The 24,736-nt window shown below is 47.6% G+C and overlaps 1 protein-coding gene across 5 annotated transcripts in view; it reads right to left on the minus strand.

Annotated features, from left to right (window-relative positions):
* RIN2 (Ras and Rab interactor 2) overlaps positions 1–24,736 on the minus strand; it is a 216,870-nt gene that overhangs the window by 12,039 nt on the left and 180,095 nt on the right. For all 5 annotated transcript variants that reach the window (XM_054723638.1, XM_028144929.2, XM_028144930.2 and 2 more), the window contains 4 exons: positions 23,015–23,087; positions 17,547–17,638; positions 13,523–14,683; positions 259–564 (listed from right to left, as the gene is read on the minus strand). In XM_054723638.1, coding sequence (XP_054579613.1) covers positions 259–564; positions 13,523–14,683; positions 17,547–17,638; positions 23,015–23,087 — 1,632 coding nt within the window. The remainder of the gene's footprint in view (positions 1–258; positions 565–13,522; positions 14,684–17,546; positions 17,639–23,014; positions 23,088–24,736) is intronic.

Raw genomic sequence — 24,736 nt, forward strand, 5'->3', positions numbered from 1 at the left:
AGGATTTAAACTGGGACTCCAGAGACTGCACGTGTATTTGCTACTCACATCTTTAATAAACTGGCATCGCAAACACCTTGTGGCCCTCATCCGATTACGCTTTTGGTGCTGTTAATCTGTTGCATGTGACTAATTTGCCAGACACTAGAGTAACGCTTGCATTTTTGTGAGCCGCTTGGTGAGAATCACGGGATTGAAAGAGACACTGGGAATCAGAAAGCTCTGGTCCCCGGCCCTGGTGGGAGGTGGCGGCCTCACCTGAGTTGCTCTCCATGACAGTGTAAATAAGCTTGCAGACCCTCAACAGCAGCATGACTTTCTTTTCCGGCGAATACATCTTCTGCATAGTCATGAATTTGACTTTGATTTTCTCCACATCCACGATATCAGGGGTCGGGGCGAAGACGCCCAGCTCCTGGGGATTCCTCTGCCGCACGAGCTGCAGGTTCTCCTTGAGCTGTTTCCAGGAGCCGTCGGCCACGTGGAAGTCCTTCAGCATGGCCTCCACGTGCCCCTTCAGGGGCTTCAAGATGCACTTGTGCATGGCTTTTTCCAGCACCACATCTGCCAAAGAAAGTGCAGCTGCTGTGACCACTGTCTGCAGAAAGAAGGAACGCAGCTCTGCTTCCTCGGGACGGACACCTGCCGCTCTATGCATCGGTTAGAAGGCGGGCCAGGTGTAACTTCACACCCACGCAACCCACACAACTTAGCAGCCGTATTTCACTCCACCTTTTCTTCCGAAAAGCCAGGAAGCAAAAAACCTTCCCTAATGAGTTCCCAGGTTCTATTGCAAATGATCAATGCAATGAAATATATTTATTTTAACTACTTTTATGCCCCCTCCCCCCATAAGCACAGGCAAATATTTTAGAAGACATTCTTTTGACCCAGTTCTTCCACGGATCACTGCGTTGACAGGTAAGCATATATTATTTTAATGGAGGGATTTTCTAATAGCAAGGGTTCAAGATCCCTTAAAATGTTTTCTGAGGAAATAAATTCAACTACATACACATGTTATCTTAGATTGGATTCTGGACTAAAAAAATAATTCTTTATTTCATTTGTTATGAAGGATATTAGTGGGTCATTAGGTTTGAATAAAGCCTGCAGATCAGGTAATAGTGTTAACACTGAAGCAGTGTTAATTTTACTGGCATTTTTAACAGAATGTTTCTGTTTTTAAGATATATACATGTAGGGTAAGGACACAATGTCTGAACTATTTCTCAAATGGTCCAGGAAAAAGAAGAGAGAGAGAGAGAGAGAGACAGAGAGAGGAGAGAGAGACAGAGAGAGAGAGAGAGAGAGAGAGAGAGAGAGAGAGAGAGAGAGAACAAATAGAGAGAAAACAGAGAGGAAGGAGAATGATTCAAATGTGACATTCTGGGAATCTGGGCAAAGAAAAGACATGATTTCTTAGTACATTTCTGCAACTTTTCTGTAAGTCTTAAATGATTTCAAAATAAAAAGTAAAAGTTTTGGGGGTGCTTTGTTTAGAGTTAGGAAACACCTTTAGGTGGGAGGCATGATTTCTCCCTCTTTCTCTGAACGGTTGTCCAATGGAGAAGTCTTCTTGGCCGACAGTAAAATGACCAGGACCACACGTCTGGGGATCAGCCTGAAGATGATGTCTAAATAATGAGCTCTCTGCTCTTTCAATGTCAGCCTTCCAATCTCAAATGTTTGCTTATTCTCATCAAAACTACTTGGGTAGTAATCACCTAATATCTGACACTTTAATCTGATTTCATTGGGGGCACACTGATCTGTTTCTTTACATGACTGGGAATGGTTGAGTTATCTGTCCGGCCTTTGGAATTCCCGACACTGGATCAGATCACATTGAATCCAAATTACCATCTATTGTTAGGAGGCCAAGGATAAAGAAATCTAAGCCAGATACACAACACTGAAAACAATTTCCCATAACCTAAATTAAAAGGATGCCTGTAGTTGATGCGGACCCCACAGTAATTAGCTTCCCCAGCCCAAGTTTTTCTCTGTTCCACTTCCATATCCAATTCAGGAGATCTGTTTGTTTAAACAAAGAGGTTTGTATAACTAGAGAGATTCAGGTTGAAGCAAAAGAAGTTATAAAGTAAGAAGAAAAATCACATTTTTACTTTACCTTTGTCATTAAAACAGATTAGTTGGTCTCCATTGGTTATGTTGTGTTAATAATGTTATGCAACTTCATAGCATCTTTGACTTTACTTTTTTTATTATGATGAAAAGTCAATAATAGCAATTAATGCTGAGCCCTCAGTTGGGCGAGGCTCTACGTGATTTATTTCATTATGTCATCTAATTCTTACAACTCTATTACTTTTAAAAAATATATTTATTTACTGATTTCAGAGAGGAAGGGAGAGGGAGAGAGAGATAGAAACATCAATGATGAGAGAGAATCATTGATGGGCTGCCTCCTGCATACCCCCTCCCTGCGCGCTCCCTCCCCCCCCCCGCCCCCCCGACGGGGACTGAGCCTACAGCTTGGGCATGTGCCCTGACCAGGAATTGAACCATGACCTCCTGGTTCATAGGTTGATGCTCAATCACTGAGTCATGCCAGCCAGCACAACTCAATTGTTTTTGCATAATATTGACATTATAGACATTTTCTAGATGAGAAAACTGAGGATTGGAGATGTCTAATGACTTGCTTGAGGCTGCACAACTATTTTAAACAACCAATCCTATTGCTTTTCAAAGTAAATAATCTCTTAATTCTAAAGTTCTTGATGAATATTCACCAGTTTATTCCTCTCTATCCAAAGGTTCCAAAAGCTACATTTGTGATTATAAGTGACTCTGTTCGAATGAGGACACCCAAGGGGGAGGGAAGTCATGTCAATCATTAACTAGGACTGTACATGAATGTTGATAGCAGCAGCATTTCTAATAGCCAAAACCTGGAAACGACCCATCCCAACAGGCCCATCCCAACGGAACGGATACAAGGATATATTTGTACAGTGGGACTCAGACAATGGAAGATTCATTCCATGAAAAACAGGACACGGCTGCTCCAGATGCAAATGGATGACCCTCGCAGACATAATGCTGCATAGAAGGAGCAGACATAAGAGGATCTCCTTTAGCATTTCTTTTATATAAAGTTCAAAAATAGGCAAAAGGAATTTATGAGGACAGAAGGCAGGATGGCACTTACCCCGAGGAATAAATGGGCTGTGGGGAGACCCTTCCAGGGGGTGAAGGTGCTCTATATCTGGATCTGGGTGGTGGCTACATGTGTGCACATGTCAAAATAGTCCCAGCTGAGCACTTAAGATACGCACACTCTATGGATGTAAGTTAAATTTCAGTAATTACGTATACATCAAGCAAACAGAAACAGCTGGAGACCAGCCTGGGATTTTCTCCTTGAACTCCAAGGGCAACTGTAAATATCAGAGTGAGCCAGGTCATGTCTGGGTCAGAGCATTAACACAAACTGTCTCCAGAAGGCGCTGTGCTGTTCCTGGGGGAGATGAGCCGCAAGCTCAGTCTTAGCCAGCTGAGCAGGTAGGTCCTTTAGGCGGCCTCTGAGCTGTAAACTCCACCCTTACCCATGGATGGGGCTGTGGAAATCTGTAAGGAGGGTTGAAACCTAGGACCCACTGCCAAGTGCCTGATTGTTTTGAAACTCAGAATGAAAAACAAATTTCCCAGTGTTAGGATTTTTTTTAGTCCAGTTTTAAAGGCCATTATTTAGAAATAAGACTGCTCTCTTTGCCTTGTTATTCAGGACTTTACTCCTAACCCCCACTCCAAGTCCATAATATATATAAGGAATATTAAAGTCCAAGGGACCTGGTACCCAGCTGGTTTTCTCTAATAAGAAAAACAGGTTCTGTTCAGAAAGGAACAGGGGAAAGTGACTTGAGTAAACAAAAGGAAGAGAAAATCTTTCAGAATGAGGACTAGCTCAGAGAAAACAAACAAGCACCCGGAAGGGTCACATCCTAATATTTAAAGAGCCAGGGTCCGTAACGTCCAAAACAACAGAACGGACAACCGAATGCCAGGCTGCGCATGCAGCAGGCTCGGATGGGAGGGGACTGGTGAGCGGGCTGAACTGCTGACCTCTTGGTCCCTCCTGGGTCGCAGGTGCTATGGCAACCCAGCACTGACTGCCACTGCCAAGGCGGGTGCGATGCGATTGGTCGGGGGGCCCCCGACATCGCCCCACGATTGCCCTACAGAGGGAGGCCCAGGCCACTGGCTGGGGGGCTCTGCGATCACCCCAAAGAGGGAGGCCCAGGCTACCCAGCCAGTGCCGGTGGGCAGAGCCTCCCTCTGCGGGGCCATCAATCGCGGGGCTCCAGGATTGCAAGAGGGCGCAGGCCAGGCTGAAGGACCACCACCCCCGAGTGCATGAATTTTGTGCACTGGGACTCTAGTTTCTTATAAATTACAATCTGTGTCCCCAGTGCTCATCCGTAAGGGGAATGGTACAGAGCATGGCAGTTCCTTGAATGCTCCTCGCCTTAAAGAGACCTGATGTGGTTATTTACAAGAAGGTTAGTTTGTCTCCCTCCCATGCTATGAGTGATCACTCCCCTATTAAGAAGGAAAGACAGAAGCCTTCTCCCTGTTGCTTCACTCTGACTGATAGCGTCGCTTCCAGAGAAGGCCAGAGATCAGAAAGGAATCATCACAAGACTGGGTCATGCTTGCTTGCCCAATACTGTCTAGGGGGAAGTGAGAGCCTGAGAGGTGAAGGTGAAGTCCAGAGAAAATATGTGTCTTAGAAAGCATGAGGCCTGGCAGCCAGCCCAACTCTCCCTTTCTAAGTAACCTTGGCCAAGTCACTTCACTTCTCTCACTGTCGTTGCCTCGCACTTCGGAACTGCCATAGGCATCATTGCCCACAGAAGGTAAGACAGAACTAGCTGTCTGAACCTGACTGGTTGCTACAACAAAACAGAATAAATATTCTCCAGAGGATTCTAACAGAACCCAGTGTCTAAACAACATGTCATTCAAAATGTACAGACTGCAACCTAAGGTTATGTGACAAAGGTATCACCTCTTGGTTGATGAGAGTTCTAGAATTCTGATAATTTTCAAAAGTAAAGCAGTACAAAGAGAAGCTCATGACAAGAGATGGGCCTTTTTCGTAGGAAACTCAAACGCTTATAACTGCTAACATTTAGTGGGCATTTATTTGTGCCGTTGCTATCTGAGGGGGCTCAGATATATGACCTCACTACATGCTCACCCTCACTTGGCCCTTTGAAGTGGGAACTAGTGCCATCCCCACGATGCACAGGGGCTGGAGGCGTAGAAGTCAGATAACTTCCTGGATGGTGGAGGTGAAATGCAAGCCTGGTTAGTCCTGCTGCAAACAAGTCAGGAGATGGCATGATGGGCCTCCCTCTGCACAAGGACAAAATGAGTTGATTTTCCTTTATGTGCGGAAGCACTTTCCTTTGGCTGTATAATTGGATTACGGATTCGACCCGAACACTAGGTGATGCTCAGTGAGTTCCAAGCACTAGTACCTACTTTCCACCCCATCAACTGAGATGAGTACATAATCTTTATTTGTCTCTCAGCTTGGGTTTTCTCAGAAGCAGACCCTAAGCCACGGACTTGAGTATGAGAAGTTCATTTGGGAGGTGAGCCCAGGAAGCACTAGCAGTGGACTGCGGAAGTGAGACAAGAGGGAAGGCAGCTGTAGTGTGTTTTACTGAGCCAGTCATCACGGGGGCAGCTGGAGCTCAGCTCTCCTAGGAAGTCCAAGACACAGTATAGAGCAGCGGTTGCCAACCTTTCGGACCTCACGGACCACCAGTCCCACTGGAGGAGAGGCGGCTGTGGCACTGATACCCCTACTCCCTTCAGACCCTGCTGGTGGGCTGCTCCCGAATGCTGCGGAGGGCACTTCTATCCACCCTGGACAAGGGTCCTGGTGGCATGAGAACAGGTCGGGTAAAATTTCGCACGTACTGGCAGTTGGAAGTCAAACAGGTGAGTGTCTGTGGGGCAAGCACAACGATGTCTAGCACACTGTTACATGTGAGGAAACTGAGGCACAGATATGTGAAGACATGACCAAGTACACATAGCTCAGCAGCAGCAGAGCTGGGACTTCCAACCCAGCAGTGTGAACCTCCACACACTCCTGCCTTTCAGCCCAGAAACTACTGATCCTTCCCATCTCAGTGCACTGAGATGTGACACCCAGGCAGCCACAACAGTGCTGTGATGACCCTCTGTCCAAGCTACTCATAAAGCACACCATCGGGTGTCCCAGTGGCCTCGGGTCAGGTGTGAGGTCCAAAGGAGAAGTTTTCTACTTTGCGACCTTAAGGTTCAAAGAAGATGACCTTTCCAGGTCTCAGATTCCTCATCTGTGAAATGGGTCCACTCAGAGGTTCCCAGTTGGATTGTTGGGAGGCCTGGGTGAGAGCTCACACAATGAGCACCTCGTATGCACCTGACACCTAGTCAGTGGGAAGAGACCACTCATTCCCCGTGTTCCTTTGCATGTGCGGTACATGCCTTTGAAAAGGGACACCAGGTTTAACGGTTCAGGCCCATTTTGTTTTGGGGGGTTTTTCGGTGTTAACAGCGGTTTGCTTGGTTTGAAATGGGAACTGAACATGCTTTGAAAAATTAATTGAAAAGCCACCTAGTTTCCTGTACATCTTTCTCTCTCTCTCATGCCTTCTTACTCTTCCTCAGCCCCTCGCGTCCATAGGCACAAAGACAGAAGCTCTGAAGTCTGGCCCTCTGGGTTTTTCTGCCCTGGAACTCCCGGTGTTTTGTCACAGCCTCATTCTGTCCCTAACACAAGTGAGCCAAACATCCTGGGCAGCTGTGTCTCTTCAAAGTGATGGGCACTGAGAGCCCGGGCCCCAATTTTGGATGAGACAGTGTGTGGGATAAAGGGTGGGTTTGGTTCACCACTAACTGTTTTGCTCTACTAACTGGGGAGGGCTCAGGTCCCGCTGCTGTCCCTGCTGTACGTTGCCACTCCCGGCCCCTGGCATCCCGGCTGGTCACACAGGTCTGCAGGTGTTTACGGCCAGCGTCTGATTTGAGTGGTTGGTGTCCGAGCTAGAGAGATTGATCAAGAGTTCCACTGGTGTGAGCTTTCTGAAATGCTCCCCACTTCCTTAAAGACTCAGACATTTCCTGGGGATGTGTCCCTGCCTTCCCCCGGCTCCCCCCCCCCCCGCCCCCCGGCCACATGCCCCACAATAGCCCATGTTCTTGCTGAAGCCAACAGAACTGCAGCCCTCTGTGTCTCTGTGCCTTTCTATATGCTGTCCCCTGTGTCTGGTGGGCCCCTTGCCTTTCCCGACGCCGATTCCCACGAGGCCTTGCTTTCCTGCTCCCTCCATGTACTCCTCCCCTTCCTGTGAACTCAGCATTCTTCCTTGCCTTTGCCATGGCATAGGCTTCTAGAGAACTAGGCTTCTCTCCTCAAAGGAAGGCCTCTGAACACCAGACTTGGAGGTTGTGATGGGAGCCACCTGCAGTCCCTAGTCCAAGGACCAGCCACAGCATGTGCTCCAAAAGTGACTGCTGAATTGAACTACAAATCCTGCCTTTGGGAGGCTACTTGAAAACTGTTTCTGCTCCTTACCCCTGCAGAATTCAGCAGGTGTGACTCTGGTGATGCAGCTATGGCCCCAGTGTTATGGGGCAGCCAGCAGGGATGCCCCGTACCTGGCTTTGCTTTAAGAACTGTCAGCAATGCATACTTCGCCCCATTAATAACAAATGATAAAAGATCCTACCAGCCCAGCAGAGATGGTGCCAAAATAAAATGACCAGTACTAAGTGGTGATTTGCTTGCATTATTGTTTGTGTTGGTGGGCTTCAAGGAAGGGCATTATGAAAAACAAGCAAAAGAGAGACAGACTCATAGACTCAGAGAGCAGGCTGACAGTTGGGGTAGGGGGAGGGTTGGGAGATTGGGGTGGTGGAGGGATTGAGCAAAAAAGAAGAAAATAGGGGAAAAACTCATGGACATGGACAACAGTGTGGTAATTTTCAGGGGGCGGGGCTGGGGGAGGTGAAGGAGGGTATAGGGAGAATAAACAGTGATGGACAGAAGCTTGACTTGGGATGGTGAACACGCAACACAGTGTGCACATGGTGTGTGTGGAGTTGTGTGCCAGAGACCTGTATGGTTTTGTTGATCAGTGTCATCCCAATAAATTCATTAAAAGGGGAAGGGGGAGAAAAACAAAAACAAACAATAAACAATCCATTATGGGGGGGGGGGAGTATAGGCTATATTCATGTAATATTTTATGTATGAAATCCATCAGACTAATCTCAGTGTCTTCTAGTAACAGGCCAGTAAAAACAAAGGCAGGAGATTAATCCTCCTTACAGAAAAATTCCAAATAATTTCTGTCAATCCCCTGGCCTCAGGAGGTGGGGCTTAGCTCTACCCTTATCCCTGGAGTGTGGGCAGGACGTAGTAGTTTGCTTCTGAAGAGTAGAGTATGGACACAGAAGACATTAATTTTACAGAGCAGAATCCCAGCAGACTCCACCTTGGGCTGGTGGTCCAGGGTAACAACACCCATGTGAAGTCATGTGAGTCAGGTGGCCTGCTACGGTGTGACTTCACCTGCACAGTTGTGTCCTCTGTCCTCACACAACAGGTGAGAAAGGCAGCGGAGCTCCCACTTGAGGTATAGGAGAGCCGGCCACAAGAGCTGAAGTCAGTCTTACGTGCATGCTGGCTTGTGCTCGCTAAGGCTATAAAAATGAGGGTAATAAGTGGGGCTTCCCAAGGCATTAAGGAGATTTAAGTGGATTCTATGCATAAAAGTGCTTCAAAAACCCTCAGGAACCACACATGGGTGAGGGGATTATGGGGGCTTTTACTTGGTTCTATTAAAAACCCACTATGCATGTGATACATGCTCTTTAACTGGACAGGAGGCGGGCTGTGAATGTTGGCTTTTGAAAGAAGCCCCTGGCTTGGACAATTAGCGAGAACCTCCACAGTGGACATTGTGCCTGAGGCAAGAGGGCGGGGGCTGTGCCTGCAGGACTTGGTCCCTGTTGAGAGCCTGGAGGAGTGAGGCAAGGCGATGGGTGAGACCCCTGGACAGTGAGGACTCCTCCATGCAGTGCTCCCCTCACCCAGACAGCCAATCTGAGCTGTCCTTTTGGCCGGAGTAGAGTACTTTAAAGCCTGAAAGACGGTCATGCTTCCATTTCAATCGATGCAGCATTTCAAGTGGCTCGTGCTCTCAATTCCTATATCAATTCCAGGTAATGGTGGTGTTTCCTGCCTAGGAGGTGCTTCTCTCTCTTGAGATGGAAGCTTCTGTAGTCAGAAAACACTCTCGCACAGATATCTCCATGTGCCTCATTTTGTGATGCCACTCCGTAACCCACCTGGTTAGCAAGGGCTCTCTGAGTTACTGGGCTAACAGTTCCCTTGTAGAGAATACCATGGAATCAGGGGCTCCTGGGCAGAGACTCTTAACTCCAGGTTTACAAACCACCTTCTTTTAGTTGTGATAATACAATTAACCCAATTTTGATGCCCTAAAGTAGAAATTATATAACAAACTAAAGGCCCGGTGCACGAAATTCATCACGGGTAGCGTCCCTAGGCCTGGCCAGTGATCAGGGCCGATTGGGGCCTTCAGGATGCCAGCTGGGGTCTTCCTTCATTCTGCGCCACCCCCGGTGGTCAGCGCACGTCATAGAGAGCGATAGAACTCCTGGTCTCCCAGTCGAACTCCCGCAGGGACACTTTGCATATTAGCCTTTTATATATATAGACTAGCAGCCCGTTTGCACGAAGATTCGTGCAATAGACCTTCATTCACCTCTCTGCCTGCACCAGTTTTTTGCCGGCACCGGGGACCCAGGCCTTGGCTGTGGCCACCGCCTTCTGCCTTCTTTCAGGGTCGGGGCTTGGCCCCGGGTGGCGGCCTTGGGCTCTGCTGCACCCCAGTGTCCCTGCTAAGGATCGTAGCAGCCAACCCCCGGTGGTTGCCTGCTATCCGTGCAGGCTCCCCGCTCGTGCCCGAGGCTTTCCCGGCCTTAGGCTCCGCCACACCCCAACGTCCCTGCGAGGGTTTCCTGGTGGGTGTGGCTGGTTGGGCGTGGCTTGTGGGTGTAGCGAAGGTACGGTCAATTTGCATATTACTCTATTATATATATAGATGATGCCCCACAAGAAAGAGAGAGGGGAGGGGGAGAGAGAGAGAGAGAGAGATCAATATATGAGAGAAACATTGACTGACTACCTCCTGCATGTGCCCCTACCAGGAATTGAACCACTAACCAAGGTATGTCCCCTGACCAGAAATTGAAACAGCAACCTTCCTGTGCAAGGAATGACACTCTGAGCCACACCAACCAACTGAGCCACACTGGCCAGGGCATAACTGGCATTCCTGAAAAGCCTTACAAGCATTAGTAGACACCTGTTCAGAACAAATTTGAGGCTTGGGATTCTAGAGATGGCAATCCAGCTGAGTCTATTCAAAGTGACTACTTCCACCCAGGAAGTGAGGTGTGGTGAGAATGAGCAGACAACACAGAGAGAAGACCTGGTTTGAACCCAGGAGCCCCTACTTACCAGTAGTATAACCCTCTGCATGTCACTTTATATATTTTGGCCTCCATTCATAAATATGCAAACCACAAACAATACTTGAACAAATGTGCCAACCTCGACTTGGTTATGAGGCTCAAAGGAGTCAATTTATTAACAAGCCTGTAGTAAAACTAGAGAGCCCTTCATTTATAAATATATCAAAATAGACAACTAGACTAAGTCCATTTTCTTGTCAGTCCTAATAAAGTAGCTAGTGCATGTAAGGGGACTGGCTTTCTAATAATTAGGTCACCTCTTCCCCTCCAGTTGGGCCAGTAATCAGTTTTTTTGGGTTAACATCTGCTTGGTACACCTCCCTCTTAACTTCAAAAGCCCAGCATAGTCACTGCACTTCCAAAGCAGAACGATGATTCCTGGGGAGGCAGCAGGTGTGAAGTACCTGTTTTAATGCAAAAGCTTTATTTTTTTAAATATATTTTTATAGATTTCAGAGAGAAAGGGAGAGGGAGAGATTGAAACATCAATGATGAGAGAAAATCATTGATTGACTGCCTCCTGCACGCCTCCTGCTGGGGATCAAGCCTGCAACCCAGAATGCAAAAGCTTTAAAAACCAAAACAAATAAACCAATTAAAAAAAAAAAAATCATAGCAAAGCTTAAGCTGGTTACAGCCACATCTCCACAAGGCTTTAGTCTGAGCTGCCTCAACAAAGGGTCAACTTCTATTCCAATTCCCTTAATTTCTTTCTTAATGTAAATGTTTTTCTTAAATTAATTCTTAATGGAGATGTAACTGACATATGACAATGTATTAGTTTTAGGTGTACAATGTGCTTTACATTTTTTTCAATTCCCCTTAATTTCTGATGAGAAAATATGAATGTAGGCAGCAGCAAGGGGGTGAGTTAGAAAAACCTGGGCTTTGAATCTGATAAGGAAGTTCAATGCTGCACCTGCCAAGGTTACTAGCTGGTGTGGCCTCGGGACAAAGGACTCCATCTGGGAAAGCCCCGACTTTCTCTACTCCACAGGGATGATGCCCATGCCTGCTTCCCAGGTGAGGCCAGGACTCACTGAGATCATCTGATTAGGCCAACCGGCTCAAGTTAGGGGCTCCACAGATGTCAGCTTCCCTTCTTGTATAGGACCTTAGATTTTAAATTAAATGCTGCATATTTCTGAAGTAGCAAAGTGTATATTTATTTTTTGGAGAAAATGGGGTCGTGCACTCCAAGAGCAAGTACACCGAAAGGATGCAGGTGCCATTTCCCGTCAGGTCACATCCCTAGGCTTCGGGTTCCCTCCCCAGTCAAGGTGCATGCAGGAGGCAACCGATCGATGTTTCTCTCTCACATCGATGTTGCTCTCTCTTTCTCTCCCTTCCTCTCTCTCTAAAAAAATCAATTTGAAAACACACACACACATATCCTCAGGTGAGGATTAAAAGAACAAAAACAAGCTGGAAGAAGAGCTTCTTACGACCAGCACTGGGGCTGGTGCTTACACTATCAGCAGGGAAGGGAGGGAAGGCCCTTGTCCCCTTGGAGCCAGTCTGTAGGCTGGTTGGCGTGGTGATGCCTGCCACATACCTCAGGGCTGACATCAGCGCCTGCCTGGCTCTCCCCGTGGGCCGCCTCAGAGCAAGCTTTTTGTGTCGGTTCTGGGTCCTTATTATACTATTAGGCCTGAGCTGGTCTCCCCTGAGAAGCAGGATCCAGTGGGATGGGAGAAAGAGGTGGTCTGTGTGGTCATTTTGATTCTCCTTGAAGCCTTTTCCAATTCTGAGACACAACACTAGGGCACATTCCTCCCATCCTCTCTGTCTTCAGCTCTAACCACGCCTCATGGACCCAGGCTCCACCCACAGAAAAACAAACAAGGCTTTGATTCTGTTGTGAGAAAATCAAAGAACTGCTGAAACTCACTCAAGGGGGGGGGGGGGGGGGAGAGAGAGAGAGAGAGAGAGAGAGAGCGAGCTACTCCTTACTATATACTGTGTACTACTTTTGACAAACAGCCCAATCAGAAAGAAGAAACTTATGTTTAGCTTTATGAGCTGCCTGGAAGAGTTTGAGAGCTATTTTGACTGTTGCTACCCAGTGAATGAGGTTTCTGAAATTAGTCTTTTAGAGTCAACCTTCTGAAATTAAAAAAAAAAAAAAAAAAAAAAGCCTTCAACACTCACCCTGGAAAAAAAGACTGCCTGCCAAGTTCGAATTTTCCTTGGCCAAAGTAACTACCAATTTAGCCCTTCAATGAGGTTATAAAGCAAGTATTTCCCCTTGACTTCGGAGAAAACACCTTTCATGTGACCTCCAAACTGTTACTTATTTTTTAAAGGTACACAAAGTAAACTTTCCCCCCCCTAACTCCAAAACGGTGCTTGTCCCTGAATTCCGTAAGCTCAGAAGCCAGCGGGCTGGTTACCCTTTTTGGGACCAGGGTGACAGGGGTCTTCTGGACGCTGGTCATGTTCTACTTGCTGAGCTGGCTGCACCCTGTCAGATCCGCGCTTTTCTGAATGTAAGCGACACCTCAACAAAAAGTCCTTCCCAAACAAAGCAAAACCGAACACCCACTGCCCACGAAGACAGCAAACAACTTTCTGTGCGTGCACAGCCTGCAGAGAGCCACTTTCGGAAAAAGCCTCAGCAGTCATGTCACACACACGGCACAAAATCAGACGGCAACCCGACGCTCAGAAAGCGAACTTGATCCCCGAGCAGAACCGTTCTGCAGTTCCCATCGGCGGCTCCCACTTTTCCAGCCTGACTGGTAGCAGCCCTGTGAGGTCTACTTTAAGAAGCTAGGTTTGCATTCAAATTGGGGCGAGGCAGAGTATGCTGATGTTTTGAACTCACAGAGAAGTCTTCCTTTCGGGCGAACACAGAATGCACTGTCCTAGGAGGTCACTGTATCATAGATGTGCCCATACATAAAGGCAAAAAGTGGGTACTTACCTATTTGGTCTTCGGGGATCAGCGACTCGATGGGGGGGTCCAGCTCCGAGCTCTGAGACAGGTAGTTCTTCACCTGGGTCATGAACTGCCGGATGGTCTGCAGCAAGTCCGTGCTGGACACATGGCACTCCTTGTTCTCCTGCAGGAAGCTCACGTAGTCCTGCACCAGGCAGCCGAAGTAGGTGCACTTGTCCCGGGACAGCTCGGAGATCCTGCGGACCATGCGCTTCTCGGGGGTCAGGAAGGAGCTGAACACCCCGCTCATCTTGCGGAGCTGGGACTTGAAGAGCTTGGGCAGCACGAAGGAGCTGTTCCTCTTCTTTTTGGACTTGATAGGGGGGGCCATGGTCTCCTGATCACTCTCCTCCTCGTAGTCCTCCTCCAGGCTGCTGTTGGTGTCCGCCTCGTAGCCAAACAGGGGCATGCTGCGGTCGAACTCGAGCGAGTCGGAGGAGGAAGTGGAAATGCTCATGTCGCTGAGCCTCTGTCTGCCTCCATGCCACGGGGGCCGTGATTCAGAGCAGGCGGGCTGGGCCCTTGTGCAATCCCCCGGGGCCTCGGCAGGCGGGGCGCCACCTGGGCTGCCAGCTGCGCTGGGCTCCTGCTCCGGCGGCGGCGGCGGCAGCTCCCGATTCTGGTCCCCGCCAGGCTGGCTGCCGGTCAAGGTCTTTGCGCCGCCTCCCGCCTGCAGAAAAGAAGCCTGCTTCTTCAGCCGGGGTGGAGGGATGGGGGTTGGTTTCGTTCCAAGCAGAGCTACGTTCCCATGTTTGTTATGGTTGACTGTTTCTGGCGTGCTCGCCCGGGTTTCAGTCCTGGACAGCTGAGGGCTTGTGTGCAGACTATTAATAGCGGGTGGTGGGGGCCTGGGTGGGGGGGACCGAGGCCTCTCGGTGCCATTCGCGTTGGGAGTCCTTGTGCAGGGCCGCTTCAGGCCTCCACTGAGGTCCTGGCTATGCACTTTCAAGAAAAGAGGATTAATAAAACACAGGGCTCCGTTGGTCTGGCTGCACTCCAGCTCTGAAGGCGTCCTGGTTTTTATAGAATGCACTCCATTTATAAGGCAGAGCTGACGGGAGGCAGGGCAAACACCGTCTGAGGAGGGAGGCCTATGGGGAGGTGGAGGGTTTGGGGGTTTGTTGTCAGCTGGAGAGCTCCAAAAATCTGAAAGTCATTATCAGTGAACACAAGAATGTAAATACAGTACACTGGGGTCACTCCTTCACAAATAAAAAAAGCACATTTTCATGACAATGGAAGGGGAAGCACTTTATTTGTTTTTTTGTTTTGTTTCTGTTCTGTGTGCTTTACCTGCATTCCCTTACTCACTGGGAGGGTAGAAATGCTGCAGGCCCAGCTGCGGGCTCAGGCAGGCGCCAGGGATTTTCACCTTCAAAGCCCTTGAGAAATGGTTTGGCCAACATACAAAGCCAGCCCAGCCTTCTCACAGGTGAGGAAAAAAGAACCCGATACAGTGTTTGTTTTTTACAGTATAAGCTGGGAAAAGGCCATGGGGCTCCCCGACTTTACAAAAACCAAGCCCACAGCACCCTCCCCAACCCCTTTCTCCTGGGATGCCCTCCACAGAGGACCTGCAGTTCCCCTTTAACGGGGCAGGAGCGGCAGCTGGGCCTGAGGGATGTTACACAATCCACTTGGGGTTTTACGTGTTCAGCATTAAAACCCCAAAAGGAAGAAAAATATACTCATGGGTCCCATCAGCAAAAAACGAGGACAGCAAACTTATGCAAATGTGAAGTCCAAGTTCAACAATTTCTCTTTGTGGTTTGCTGCCCATCCGCCCCAAATCCTATAACCTCCTCACCAGAGCTATACATATTCAACACTCTTTGGAGCAGTACACGTTGCCTATTGCAAGTAACACTGCCAGAGTCCCCTTTTCCAGGTGGGTCTCAGTTTTCCATGCCAATCGAGGGAGGCAGTGCTGTCTGTTGTAATTTCCATCTGGAATAGGTCATTCTCTCTCTCTAGCTTTGCCTTGCTGTGTTTGCTTAAAATGTGTTTCTTTCTGTGGGCCCAGAATGGCTGGTCATGGGGTGTGGGGAGAGACTGATATTGGGAGCACATGTCCTGCCTTGTCTGTGATGGACACACGCCTGATATGGGGGCTTGTGTCACCTGCTTTCTGGCATCCTTCCTTCCCTTCCCTCTCGTTCTGTGCTGTCCAACACGACAGCCAACATCAGTTATCTATTGAAATCCAGCTCCTGCCACAGAGAAACTCAGCTTTCACTTTTATTTAATGTTACTTAAAGCTCAATTCAGTACCTGGAAAACTGTTAAGTAGGCTTGGAATTTGGGTATGTGAATCTACTTTTTCCACCATAAATTTAGTGAAATCTACATACACATCATGTATTTCTGTTGAAAATTTAGTGCCTAAACAGAGATATGCTGGAAGGAGAAAATACATACTTAGCATGAAAAGAAGAATGTCAAATATTTCACTAATGCTTTAATATTGACTATATGTTGAAATAACGTTCCAGATATCTTTCATCAAATAAGTTATAAAAATTAATTTCACCTATGTCCTTTAAATTTTCTTTAATGTGGCTACTAGGAAATTAAAAATTACACACAGGCTGGCCTTCCATGTGTTTCCATTGGCCAGTGTGGGTCTTGGTGGAACTGCTCCGACTGCCAGCCAGGGCTAACACAAGCCATGCTGGCCTTTTTCTTTGCAGGGCACTGCTACTGCCCATGACGCTTCAGTCCTTCTGCGTCAGCACAAAGCACACACTGCACGCTGAACCCTGAGCCAGGAGTTATGGGGACAGACACCACAAGAGAAAACTGAGCCCTGATGCATGTCTTCAGGGGGCCTACAGTCTAGCTGGTGATATTCACTTAAATCCAGGAACTGTTTAAAACGCTAACGGTGTGTAAAACTCGGTTTGTAGGAGATGGCATAGCTTTTCCACGGGGACATGTATACAGCCCTGGTATTTTAGCAGGATTCTGTTTTCCAATCCGACTACCCAACTGCCCAGGGCCAGGCTTCAGACACGTTGGGCAAGTCTTTGGGAGCAATCCGGGTTGCAGAACAGAATCTGAATCTATCTCCGGGCTTCTCTACTCATTATGCAGGCTCCCTTGGCAATGACACCGGCTTCAAAACAAGTTTATATTAATCGAAAAATATGCCAAGGGGCCAACACATAGATTTTTATTTGCTGGGTCAAATATAGTTTCTTAGGCCTTAGGAATCCCAGCACTTGCCCTTCAGAGGTGCAAAGTTCCATTCAAAGACTATGGCCTGGTTGTTTATCTGCAGACCGAAGCCCTCCAATCTTAAGAGAAGTTTCTCTTCTCATCTAGGAGGGAAAATGTTTTGTAAAAGTTAAACCCACATGAAATCCCCAGGACAGTGGGTCAAAGAAGTGAAACTGGGTGAACTGTATGTCCTGATCCACTGTCAACCACTGTCTAGCAGCATGGTGTTGGGTTTACAGGCGGCCGGAGGAGGAGCAAGTGCCGGCCAGAGCAAGGATGCCTGGCGGCGTAAGGGACGTGGCCCAGAACACCAGGACCGGAACTGAACAAGAGAGGAAGCGCGACAGATGTTACTCTAGACGCCTGTGCTGTCAGGAGTGCCGTCGATGCCTGTGGTTCCTCTAGAATCAAACCCGGGCATGTGAGAGGCACCACACTGGGTTTCCCTTTCTGTCAGGCACTGCCTTTCCCCAGCAAGATGCCCCAGAGAGGAGGGAAATGACACACTGCGGAAGTGTGCGTTACATCAGGACATTTAGGATAGCTCACACGCAAAGACGCTGCGGGGCCATGGAGGTTGTTACCCAGACAAACTCAGCTCGGGCCTCTGCGCATTGGTGCAACATCTGACTTAGGCAAAGACTCTCAGAAGAGGTGATTCAGCAACCTTTTGGACCTGAAGTTTTGCCATGGAGATCGGGGTTACTCTTTGATGTATCATCAGTCAGCCCCACATTGACTCTGCTCCATGGAGTTATTTCAAGAGACCTGGGCAGGGGCCCCCACTTACTTAGTCCCAGCTGGGCTAGTTCTTCAAGCTGAGCCTCAGTCTTGGCTGTTGAGATGGCATAAGGCAACTTCAAGGTAAACGGCAGAACGTCCCTAATTTTTCAGGAAAGAGAATATTTGTAATTACATGTCATGTTTCTATCTCTTACTTTTATTTCCATCCTAGACATATTTTAGCTTAAACTATTTTAAGTGTCCTAAGTAGACATCAAATCATGCATAACTGGAAAACTTCTGCCTGTGTTAACACACTCAGGACCAGAATTCCTTCCTGGTTAGTTGCAATGTACCTAGGGTTAATATCGAAACTGTTGAATAGGTCGGTGGATCTATCATAGACATAAAACATTATTACTAATTTACTAGATGCTCTGAATGTTGGATCCCAACTCCCAGGGCAGGAATGTGCAATTTGAAACCAACATTTATTGTCCCATTGCCTTCCATGTGGCAGATTCTCAATGAATATTGACATAAGAGTTCCTCTGTGTTTTAGGGTAGTGCACATGAACCCCGGGCATCTTGTTATACTGCATACTCGGACTCGGAAGGTCTGGGTGAGGTTGGAGATTCGGCATTTCTGCCAAAGTGCAAAGCCATGCTGCTGTCCTGTGATCACACTTGGAGTAGGAAGACAAATCTACAGGACCTCATGCAACATCCCGGCCACCAAGGAGCATGCGGGCGCCATGTGTAGACCGACAAACACTGCACTGCAGCAACACAGACTCACAGGCCCAACAAGAAAATGCTGAGTGACACCAGGGTGCTTCCATGTCCAGGGCACAACTCTGCCCCTAGTAAACGCATAGACCACAATATCTTGCTTTCTCAGAAAGGGTAAAGGCAGGCTTAATAAACATATGTTCATTTTCATATACACTGAGTGGCCAGATTATTATGATCTCTGAACACATAATAATCTGGCCACTCAGTGCGTGTGTGTGTGTTTGCGTGTGTGTGTTTGCGTATGTGTATGTGTGTGTGTGTGTATATATATTAGAGGTCCAGTGCATGAATTCATGCATGGGTGGTGTCCGGCCAGCTTGGCCAGGGGGAGGGGACATGGGAGGTTGGCTGGCCTGCCTGCTGGTCGAACTCCTGGTTGAGGGGACAATTTGCATACTAGCCTTTTATTATATAGGATATACACTGAGTGGCCAGATTATTATGCGTTTAGAGATCCTAATAATCTGGCCACTCAGTGTATAAGGGGTAGGGCCATACTCTAAGCATTGGCGAGTTCTTCACAGGGCTCAGCACAATGCCTCACCTATAACAGACAGGGAGAAAGTGTGTTCTGAATAAATGAATGGATGAATGTTCAATACAATGGTGTTATTTTTTTTAATGGTGGTATTGGTTTTATAATGAATTAATTCAATAAACGTTTATAGTCATCTATGATGTGCCAGACCCTGTTCCAGGTGGTGGGGAAAAAAACAGACAAAAGTCCCCATCTGCACGGAGCTTCATTTAAGTGGACACCAACAGGCAATAAACAATCATGCAATTGATAGAATCTATGAGAAGGGGATGTGTACCCGAGATAAAAATAAAGTGCAAAAGGGGCATAATAAAGAGTGTTCACGTGTGAGCGTTGGCCAGGGACGGCCCCAGGAGCAGATAGCACTTGATTGAAGATCTAAAGGTGGCCAGGGAGTAAACGTGAGGAAAAGAATTTTCCAGGCAGAGGGAGCAGCAGGTGCAAAGGCCCTAGGGTGGGAGAGGATGTGGCATGTGTGAAGAACAGCCCGGGGCCATCATGGCCGGGGTGGAGTGAGGGACAAAACTTGGAGCTTCTGCTTGTGTTTTGTCTATACAAGATGCCCTGAAAATTCCCATTGAAGAGAATAACTATACCAAAAAACTTGTTGTTTACTGTAAGATTAGGCAACATTCTTAGCTGCATCGGATTAAATTTGGATGACTGAGAATTTTGGAACCCTTGAAGCTGCTGACAATGAATAACAAATCAGAAAAGTCATGAAAAGAACCAAACATAAATAAATGTCTAGTGTCACGAGGGTTCTAACACACTGCCAATAAAAATACTAGGAGTCGGGGCAGGCTAGAAGGGGTCAATGGGGGAAAAGGGGAACATATGTAATACTTTCAACAATAAAGATTTTTTTTTTAATGCTACAAGTTGGCAGTCAGGAGGCTCCTGTTTCCTGGGGTGTCTAGCCTGGGTCACCTCCTGCTTCCAGAAGACCCATTTACCTTTCCCCCAAATGCTGTGAGCACCTCCTTCTACTTGTCACCTTGCATCTGTTCCAGAGGAAGCAGGTGGAGCCTCAGGGGATGGCAGCATCTGTAATAGCTGCTGCCTGGCCCCGGGAGACACAATGACCCTGATTATAATCTTACATGAAGATCAGTGGGAACCAGGACTTTGTAACGCCTAAGTACCTTGCGAATATATGTTTTTATGGCCGTACCAACTTAATATCTACTTTCATTAGGCAATCTGGGGGAGAAAAGCCACATACAACACAATCAACCTACGTTTATTTTAAGCTTTTACCTTGCCCAATGCAGTACCTTGAGCTTAAATATCACATGACTGTTTTGTTTTTTCTTAATGACACAGATGACAGGAAACAACACCTGCCATTTGCTAATGGGTGGTTTTAGGCTTTGATCTACTAGAAAATTAGATGTTGTACATGAGTCCTCTCCCACTGTGCCAGCCAGGCCCAGCACAGCATCTCCTCCAAGCACACAAGCACATGCTCACAGGTTCTCTCTCTCTCTCTCTCTCTCTCTCTCTCACACTCACACACACACACACACACACGGGGCACTTCCTTCTCACCTATACACTGTTAAGTAAAGGGTAAAGGGGCCCTGATTCTAAAACTTGCATAATAGACAAAATAAAGACATCTTAGGTATTAACATTTCACCCAAGGTTTTCTTTTTATCTTAACTTTGCTCTATACATGTCGTATTTCTAAAGGGGAGAAAACGAACTTCATTGACCACCTACTATTGCATTGCACCAAGCACCTTACCTCATGTGGGGCCCATACACACTCTCGGAGGAAAGTTATATGTCCCTCATTCCACAGGTCAGGAACACAGGGTAACGTAGATGAATAGGTCCCTACACCCACTCACAGAGCTGATGTGGGACAAAATGTTGGACCCCAAGTCTGTGGATCTGGGCTGGCTAATGGGAAAATATGGGCTTTGATATCAAGGCAGGACTGAGTTCAAATCCATTATTTGCTCCTGGTTAATTGAATGTGGGCAAGTCTCTCACACTCGCCAACCCACACAGTCTTCATGATCCCAATTTCAGGGTTACAATGAGGATTAGAGCTAATGTGTGAATGGTACCTAGCACAGATACGGAAAGCCCCTGAAATGACAATGATATTTAACAATTAATCATGATAATTATTTCCTCTAACCCCTTGCTACTCAAAGTGCAGGTTCGGACCAGCAGCATGGGCCTCATCCCCTGGGCGCTTGTTGGAAATGGACTCTCAGGCTCTGCCGCAGACCCCTGCAGTCGGAGTCTCCATTCTAACAAGATTCCTGGTGGTTCTGGCACAAGTTTGCGAGGCAGTGCTCTACACTATACTGATGACACCAACCGACAGAGAGCTACTAGGCACCGCTGGCCAAGCTGTGCACCACTATTTGTATTCCCAGCCATACTTTTCCATGTGCCCTCCCGGTGTGGCAAATCACATGCTTACTGATCCGTGAATTCTCTCGTCTAGTGCATTACGTGCATATATGCTCTGTTTGAATGCCAGAGCTGACAGTCCAGCCACCGTCTCCACCTGAATATATTCAGGTACTAACAAACAACTAGGACATCGCAAAAATATGTTGGTAAGACTGGATCAAATCAATTAAGAACACAGATGTAAGTAAATGAGTAACGTGATGAAAAGGAGAAACAAAAACATCAAGAACCTTTGCGTCTTGAAATAAATAAGAAAGTGAATCGCAGGTCTCCCTCGTCACAAAATGTCAACGCTGGGATGTTTCTGTAAGCACCTTATTACATTCATTCCCATCGTGCCTTGTAGTGTATAAAAGGCTTTCATGTTCTCCTTCAATCGTGGAACAGCCCTGGACGGCAAGCATTCTAGTCTATTATGAACACTGAGGGGAGAGATGGTATCTTTCGTGTGCTGCTGCCCAATGCTGGTTTATAGGTGGAACAATCTTTCACAACAATAGCACAGTCACCAACAAGCAAACTATGAAGACTAGCTACTGGCCAACTTCACCTCTAACCAGCCTGTTAGTGTTGAAAATCACTCCCAGGGCCTGGTCTGCCTCCAGCCAGACCAGGTGTGGTCCCCTGGGGACGGTGGAGGCTCCTGCCCACACCTTGGCACGTTTCATCCCCTGGGGGACACTCACAGGGCTCTGGTCCAATTCTAGGTGAAGCCCCTTGTTTCTCCCTGCTGGGAAGCAGCACTGGGTCCCCCTCCAAAATGGTCTCCCCATTCTCAGGCCATCAACTGTGTGGCTTCCCCTGGCCTGGTGACCTCCAGGAGCCAAGAGCTTAGTACCTGCCCCTGAAAGGCCTAGTCCAACAGGTACAAGGAACATCTAACTCAGTCTCCGAGAAATAGCCTGACCCTTAAATTCACATAAAATAAGCCAATCCTAAGTAAGCTTCTCGGCCTCAGAGAGGCTGAGAGAAGTGATCTTTGAAAACAACCATGAGTAAGTAATGCATGCCCATCACCACTCTTCCAGCTGCAACAGACACAGGAAAGCACAGGAGGCCAACTGAGCTCAGAGGGGCAATAGTCTCTGCAGATAAAGAGCTAGGGTTCTGTATCGCTGGAAAAGCACTTGATTTGAAAAGCTGTTATGGCTAGAAAGTAAAGAAAAAAAGGTCTTGCACAACTCCCACCCTCCTGACACTTGTTAACCTTGTGGTGTTTGGCTTAACTTCATGTCGACTGACACCGTCGCTTTAATAAGGAAAAGGACGTGAGCACCCAGTGGCCCTGAAGGATGGTGATGCACAGTGTGTAGGCTGGTTTAAGGAACCCACGTTTTTAGAATGAACTGCACTCCTTGAAGAGTTTTTAGAAAAGTCATCAAGGACCTTTCAGTGTGACTGGTTTGCATCACTGGTCCCTTTCTCTCTGTGTGTGCATGTATGTGTATGTGTGCATGTGCGTGTACATGCATGAGTGTGTTTCCCCTGCTTGATGGGTCTCCATAAAAGGAGCCATGGGAGCAGCTTGGGAACATAATCATACTAATGAATGAGATTTCACATCTGGGGGAGCCAGAGCCATCATTTGGGTCTTAGGCCTGGCACAGTGGGCTTGGTGACCATTTTATTCCAGTGGCTAATCCTTCCAGTGACATCTAATAGGTGTAAGCCTGACAGATCCCTCTGCCCTGTTTGAATCAAGAAACTTGGGCCAATTATATTGCATACCCAGCAGGTGTTGAAAATTATAAGAGAAGAGGCCTTACCTGCTGATGCAGTAGAAAGCAATGAGCCGGAATAAATCCGCAAAGCTGATTCCTGAGCCTTCCAGGGAAAAGGCTGGAAAAGAGAGATTTGGGAAACCAGCTGAGTGTCCCTGAGCATGTTCTGGGAAAGAAAGGCCGCCCCTGCACTGCTGCCTGCTGCGTGTACGGGACCATCCCAGCGCCCAGCGCTCTCAAACAACTACTGTGCGGCTTATCAGAACCAGCTGTGAGGAGGGTGCACGCCAGCCGGAAACAGGCCAGTGCGGAGTGGATGGCCTGGAAACGCAGCCCCTGACTCACTCGGAGCACAGGCTCCAATCCTGGTAAACAGTCCAGCACATGCTCCAATTGCACAACTCTCTCTCTCTTTTTTTTTTTTAAAGTTCAGAACACAAAGTTGGGCAGGGTCAAGGGGCCAGTCTGGCTGGAGAGAGAGGCCATCAGCATATGACAGGGCTTGGGGAATACCAAGGCCCTCACTGCCCTTGACCCTCCTGAGGTGGACCTCCTGGGTTACATTCCTCTTTGCCAACACAGGCCACCTCTGGTAAAGACACAAGGCAGAGGGAGCACAAAGCTTGGAGGACAACACAAGATCTCCAGGAGTCAGCTTTTGTTTAAATTCAGTATGAAAAATTCTAAAACCCATTTACACAGAGCGCCCCCACCCACCACCACCACCACCAAGTGCACAAGATTCCTAACGGAAAGGAGATGTCTGGCAAGATAGTGGGCCATTTGTACGTCTTCCGAATGATGGGACAGCCTGTGGTTGGACTTCAAATGTTCATGTATTTGCCAACCACTCCTCCCACCATGTTGGCTGGGGTACCACTCATGCAGTCATTCTTCCCAAAACATTCCAGACATCCTTAGCTTTGGGAAGATTTCTCATTTCCTCAATCAAATGAGGTTTTCTTCCTTTTATAACACTCCATATCCTCATTTATTTTGCCTATTATTTGCTTGTATTGTATTATTTTGCTTATTTAGTATTTATGTGGCAGCCAAAACACACCTATGCCTCCACACATATACCACAACAGAGAGACCCACAGAAACACACACTCTCACCACAACTTAGTGAGTTAAATAAGAGGGAACCATTTGGGGTAGGTTAACATCTCTGAGCCTTCGTTTTCTCATCTATAAAATGGACAATAGTGTGGAAAGCGGCTACAGTGTTTGGACAGGTTCAAGCCTCAGACTAATGAGAGGGCACAGTCCTCTCATTGCCACGTGCAAGTCCCAGTCTGGAGGGCAGAGCCCTCCCAGCAAATTATAGCCAACAGCTATAGTTGTGAGCTTGAACCTATGGTCCGAACACGTGGTCCCACGTGTCTGAGTGATGTGGGCTTGATAGAGTTCAGGTGCATGTAATTGAGTAGATTGGAACATTGTAAACATCTTGACCACGCCCTTACTTTGTCTCGTGGAACATGGCTATAAAATAAAGACTCGGCTTACAGGCTGTGGCGCTGTCGCTAGCTCTCCATCAGAGAGGACAGCGTCCCACCGAGAACCCAGCTTTCATTCTCTTGTCTGTCTTTTCTCAATCCTTCACCGCTCCCTCTCAGGCTCACCAAACCTGGCTGAGCTGGCTCGGCACACAACAGTAGTACTTTCATTGTCTCCCAGAAGGGTAGTAGTGGGAACTGAAATTTTAAAAAATGGAGTAATTTATGTGAAAACAATCTATACAAAAATAAGGTGGTATTTATT

Source organism: Eptesicus fuscus, chromosome 12 (assembly GCF_027574615.1).
Source record: "Eptesicus fuscus isolate TK198812 chromosome 12, DD_ASM_mEF_20220401, whole genome shotgun sequence".
In the NCBI taxonomy this organism is placed as follows: domain Eukaryota; kingdom Metazoa; phylum Chordata; class Mammalia; order Chiroptera; family Vespertilionidae; genus Eptesicus; species Eptesicus fuscus.